We start from the raw sequence: 6,000 nt of genomic DNA, 5'->3' as shown, positions 1-6,000 counted from the left end.
CCCAGAGAAGGTTTTGGGAGACCAGAGAGGGAGCCAAGCCCTGGAATCCTTGGCTGGGGGCAGCGATATCAGATCTAAGCTGGTAATTAAGCTTAGAGGGTTCATGCTAGCTTCTCGTTTTATGAACGCTAAGGTTCAAATCTGAGTAGGAAGCTATGACATGGGGTAAGTGTGGGAGTTCCGGGGGTCTGTCGGGATGGTGGTGAATGGGGTTGGGGCAGTCAGGGGACAGGGAGCGGGGAGAGTCGGTTAGGGAGTTGGAGGGGGTCTTGGGAGGGGGTGGTCAGGGACAAGGAGCAGGGGGAGTTGATGGGTTGCGGATTCTGAGGGGGGCAGTTGGGGTCAGATGAGGGGAAAGGCACGCGGGGCTTGTACTCATTGCGCGGTTCCCTACCGGGTCTTCGGCAACTCTTCGGCAGTGGGAGTGTCCTCACTCACTCCAGGTGAAGGACCCGCTGTTGAAAACCTGGAGTGAGTGAAGACCCCCCTGTTGCTGAAGTGCCGCCGAGAACCCGGTAGGGAACCGGTTATTAGGATTTTGGGAGCTCATCACTGCCTCTACCCTAATATAACGCGGTCCTCAGGAGCCAAAAAATATCACTGTGTTATAGGTGAGACCACATTAGATCTGGGTAGGGAGAGGAACCACTTCCTGCCCCAGCTCACCTCCGCTCTGCCTCCACCTCCTCCCTGAGTACACTGCCACCACTCCTCTTCTCCCTCCCTCCCTCCCTCCCTTCCAGGCTTGCTGCACCAATCAGCTGTTTGGCCTGGCAAGCCTGGAGAAGCAGAGCGACGGTGGCGTGCTCAGGGGAGGAGGCGGAGATGAGCTGAAGCAGTTCCTCTGTGCCCCCCATTACTTGCTGCGGCCTTCCCCAGGCCCCCTCAGCTTACCTCCATTCTGCCTCCTCCCACGAGCGCACCGCTTCTCTCCCCTCCCTCCTAGGCTTGCCGAGCCAATCAGTTGTTTGGCACGGCAAGCATGGGAGGGAGGAGCAGCAGAGCTGAGCACTGTGCTCGTACGGGGAGGAGGAGGCGGCAGAGCGGAGGTGAGCTGGGACGGGGAGCGGTTCCTCTGCGCCACCCCATTACTTGCTGTGGCCCGCCTGCCCCAGCTCACCTCCACTCCGCCTCTTCCCACAAGTGTGCCACAGCTCCGCTTCCCCCTCCCTCCCAGGCTTGCTGTGCCAAACAGCTGATTGGCCTAGCAAGACTGGGAGGAGGCAGAGCAGAGGTGAGCTGAGGAACTGCTTGCGGTAACACGAATTCGGATATAACGCGGTAAAGCAGCCCCATCCCCTGGAGCACTGCTTTACTGTGTTATATCCGAATTTGTGTTACTTCAGACCACATTGTTTCAGGGCAGAGGTGTGTAAGTAGTCAAAACTCCAGGTTTACAACACATCCAAAAGGGATGCTTTCAGTAACACAGGTTTACTACTAATAGAATCCTCCTCCTGAAGCAAATAGGTGTTGCACTGAGATAGCCCAACTGATTATTAATCTGACTTGATTTTGTGAGATCCAGTAGGATCACAACATGAGCTGATATCAGTTAAAGAAAATACTATAGGACCTCACTAATTCTTAATAGAGAGCTGTTGCAGACCAGCCATGTTTATGGATTAGTGAGTGTGGGGGCAGGGATCGATACGTGTGTACTTCTGATTTCTGTTCCCTCCGCTACATTTGAAGGGGTTGGCCGAATGGTGGTTTTACTCTGCGAGGTCTCGGGGAGAGTAAATTGAATCTCTGTTCGAGATGTCCCAGGCTACAGAAACAACACATCCTGTATGCCTTGGCCTCCACCAGGTTGCCCAGACCTGCCATCAGCTGCTTCTGGGCTGTGCCTCTTTGCCACCAGACTCCTGGGGAGAAAGTTGTGCTGCTACCACTTCTCCATCCCACCCAGCACACTTTCTATTGGCAGGAGCTCCCTGTAAAGTCATGTAGTCAATCTGCCCTTTAAGTTTTTCCTTTGCCACTTTGAAAGAGCTACGCTAGATTCAAAAAAGGAATAGTGTATGGTTTTAAGTGCACTAAATACTGCATTTTGATGGCTTTTCATTATATTGAAGCAAGATTTGTCCTGGTATCACTAACTAAAAACCAAATGTGCACTCTTTGAATTGAGTGAATGTGTAAGCTTTCATGTGGTTGCATGCTAAGCTCTAGCTGTGTCTTGTTTTTCACAGCAATGAGCTGTTCAGCTGAAGAGAATGAGAATTACCACAGCACAGAAACTCTCACCAAGAAACTCTCGGAGGTGTGTCAATTACGGAAGGATATTGATGAACTGAGGACTACAGTATCAGACCGTTATGCTCAGGACATGGGAGACAACTGCATTACCCAATGATAAATTTTTGGTCTCACAGCAGTGACTACATTATTAAATGCTGCTGTGTTACAGATCTTTGCATTTCGATGAAGGAGCCATATGGGAAGATTGCATACTGTATATGAGCTGCACATGGGTGTCTGATGGGTCTGAGGGTTGTGCATATTTAATTTGGGGGATGGTGAGGAAATCTTAATTTGAAGAGAGTGGTACAGATCTCAAGAAAATCTGTGTTCTCCAAACTATTGAATGTAGGACCAAGCTGTGAAGAATGTTCCCATTAGAGATGTAGGATTTTATTTCCTCCCTCATGGCTCATTTAAACAATCTGTGTGGTTATATTGTTTTCCGGCATCAAAGCAAAGTCTCAGAAAATGGCATTATTGTTACTACTGTACTTACTTTCCTTCGGAGTTGGAGTTGCACAGTCTGAATTCAAAGGCTGGAGTGACACGTTCAAGCACCCAAAGGTGTAGAGAAAAAATGGACCGTGGAGCCAGATACTTCTGCAAAACACATCATGTTGGAAACTGCAATTGGGGTGGTCTTTGACTACTACAAAAGGTGGTTGCTCTTTTTATAATTGCCTTGTGATTAGGTAAGGGAAAGAAGGTGTGGTTTCAGCAGCTGATCCCTGTTGATTATTAGGGTTTTTATTTTATCCAGCAACAGTCTAGGCAAACAAACTCTGTATGTGAATGTGGTCCCATCAGATTTAGATGTTAGCCTTCCTCATATGTCCATCTTTTAACATGTTGCTAAAAACTTTGTTTCAGTAATATGAAGACTGACACAAACACACAAAAGCCAGCTGCTGTAAGTCTTAAGACTGGCTTTCTGTCAGAAAAAAGGACACTGGAGATGTCTCATGGTGTGTGTACTCAGGGTCGGTGCAAGGAAGTTTTGCGCCCTAGGCGAAACTTCCACCTTGCGTCCCCCCAGCCCTGCAGCAGCTCCTCTCTGCCCTGTGGCGCCCCCCACCCCCAGGGCCGGGGAGCCCTGCGGTACCTCCCCACCCTAGCTCACCTCTGCTCCATGTCCTCTCCGAGCACGCTGTCCTGCTCTAATTCTCCTCCCAGGCTTGCGGCACCAAACAGCTGATTGGCACCGCAAGCCTGGAAGGCGGGAGCAGCGACTGCGCAGTGGGACCCCTGGGCTGCCGGCAACGGCGCGCTGACCCCAGGGAACCCCTGGGCGGCCGGTGGCAGCTCAGACTCCCTTTCCGGAGTGGCCACTCAAACACTTAAAAACAAAAATTGGAGGGCGCCGCTTTTTGGTGCCCCCAAATCCTGGCGCCGCAGGCGATCGCCTAGTCCGCCTAAATGGTAGCACCGGCCCTGTGTGTACTGTAGTTTATTTTCTGTCTACAACCTCTGTTTTAAATGTGTTCAGCCTATATATCCAGGGCCCAATCCTGCAGGCCACCTGAAGGTAATGAACAACCCAAATCTTGCAGCATCTGGGCCTATAAAATTTTCTGCCTCTTAGTGCTGAAAGCTCAGAATGTTATTGGCAGACTCTATCATTTTGTGTGGTGTGCAGGACTTGTAGATTTTTCCAGTCCTGCAGGAAAAGATTACTTTAAAAAAAAATACAGGAACACATTGTTATCCAGTGCAAGACTGCCCCTGCAGGACAGATAGAATATTAGCACTCCTATAAAACGATTCTGTGATCAGAACTTTGGCCATGGCTACACTGGAGAGTTGCAGCGCTGGCGGTGGGTTTACAGCGCTGCAACTCAGTAACTGTCCACACCTGCAAGGCACATCCAGCGCTGCAATTCCCTGGCTGCAGCGCTGGCTGTACACTTGGTCTGCTTGGGGTATAACGATTGCAGCGCTGGTGATGCAGCGCTGCTCGTCAAGTGTGGCCACCAAAAGCGCTGTAATTGGCCTCCAAGGTATTAGGAGGTATCCCAGAATGCCTGTTCACAACAAACCGGAAGAGTGGCTGAACTCCGGGCTTCCCGGAGCTGCTTATCTAAAAAACAAACACAGCTCTGTTTGCTCCAGCGAGGGGAGGCAGGCAGGGGAATTGCTTTGGAATGTTCACAGCTGTTTGCTTGAGGAGAGAGGGGAGGGGAGAGTCTGTGTTGAGCAGCTGCTTATGTGGTCTGAAGGCTATTTAGGAGTGCATAATTTGCATTTAGTGAATAACAGGGGTGGGGGAAGGGTCAAAACTTTTAAAATGATTGAAGGTTGGTGCTGTGTATCCTCCAGTCCTTAGAACTTGCAAGGCAGGGAGCTGACACAGTGTCAGCTCCAAAAATCCACTCTCTGTCTCCCCCACACTCCCTGTCACACTCCACCCCACCCCCTTCTTCTGAAAAGCACGTTCCAGCCACTTGAATGCTGGGATAGCTGCCCATAATGCACCACTCCCAGCAGCACTGCAAATTCTGCAAATGTGGCCACACTGCAGTGCTGGTAGCTGTCAGTGTGGCCACACTGCAGAGCTTTCCCTACACAGCTGTACGAAGACAGCTGGAACTCCCAGCGCTGCACACCTGCAAGTGTAGCCATACCCTTAGCTGGGTAACTGTAAAACAAGGATGCCTCTATTTCACTGGAGACAAACATAGCAAATAAGTTCTGCCTTCAAATGCTGACCTGGCCAAAATGGCTGCCAAGCTGCATTATTAATGTTAGACAATGAGAATCAAGCATAAGATTGCAAACATTTAAAAATTGAAAAAGTTTGAGAGCAAATAGCTGCAGCTCGCTTGTGGAGTTATTACAGCTGACAGTACAGTGCTGACAGCATTAGAAATCTTTTGTTAGTAAGCTTATGGGCCATGACAAAGTAGGCTGGAAGATAGCAAACTGTGGTAAAGGAATGGCTATTTGGTTTTTCTGACATTAATATCTATATTTAATTTTCACCATTTGTTAAAAACAGAAAAAATAGCTTAAGGATAATGTGGATTGACATTGCTGATTTTAACGTTGAAATTTTCAGCCTTCTGTTTTGTGTTACAAGGAGAGTTTAAATGTCATTCTTATGAACTTAGTGATTTAAAAATCTTCTGGTCAGTCTTTTCTAACTATTACATGGGCTTATTTATTCAACAAGTCTTACTTGCTAAACTGTCCTTCCACCTGGCCTAGATCTGTGAAAATCTGTTAGTGTTTATATTAATGGTTCTCAGTATTTTTCAAATGCAGATTTGCTCAGACTGAAGCAGCAACTTTGGGAGCATTAAGTCTTCCAGCCTTACAACTGAACAGCGTAATCTTTACATTTTTTAAAAAAATATTCGGGGGCTAAGAAAGAAGCTATCTTTTTGCCCCTTGGTTTTTAGGGTTTTTTTTTAATTGCCTAAAAATTGTAGTTTGTAGAATTATTATTGACACAACTTTAAAGAGAGAATTTCACATTAGGGCAAAACTGAAAATAAGGAATCTTTTGCCTATAACTTAGTGGTTGCTGTTTTGATTAGTAGTTTTAATAACTACTTACTTCTATATAACTCACTTTTTTCTGCTTGACCCTGAAGTGAAGTCATAATCCTGTGTTTATAGCAAATTTGTCTAGTGTCAGGAATACAACATCTTCACTTCAGACAGTCAACTAAGAGTATTTGGTGGGGTAAAAGGGAGGAAATCCATGTCTAAGCAACACCATACTTCAATAAGCAGACGGGACAAAAAAAAATC

The 6,000-nt window shown here is 47.6% G+C and overlaps 1 protein-coding gene and 1 long non-coding RNA gene across 3 annotated transcripts in view; one reads left to right on the top strand and one right to left on the bottom strand.

Moving 5' to 3' along the window:
- CEP85L (centrosomal protein 85L) overlaps positions 1 to 2,814 on the top strand; it is a 185,620-nt gene extending 182,806 nt beyond the window's left edge. For both annotated transcript variants that reach the window (XM_032780536.2, XM_032780534.2), the window contains one exon: positions 2,196 to 2,814. In XM_032780536.2, the coding sequence (XP_032636427.1) occupies positions 2,196 to 2,359 (164 nt within the window). In that variant the 3' untranslated portion in view covers positions 2,360 to 2,814. The remainder of the gene's footprint in view (positions 1 to 2,195) is intronic.
- LOC142046573 (uncharacterized) overlaps positions 1 to 6,000 on the bottom strand; it is a 92,711-nt gene that overhangs the window by 12,533 nt on the left and 74,178 nt on the right. The window lies entirely within an intron of this gene.

The sequence above is a fragment of the Chelonoidis abingdonii genome, chromosome 3 (genome assembly GCF_003597395.2).
Source record: "Chelonoidis abingdonii isolate Lonesome George chromosome 3, CheloAbing_2.0, whole genome shotgun sequence".
Classification (NCBI taxonomy): Eukaryota; Metazoa; Chordata; order Testudines; family Testudinidae; genus Chelonoidis; species Chelonoidis abingdonii.
Note: the sequence above shows the minus strand (reverse complement) of the source record. Positions and strands in the feature narration are given on the sequence as shown.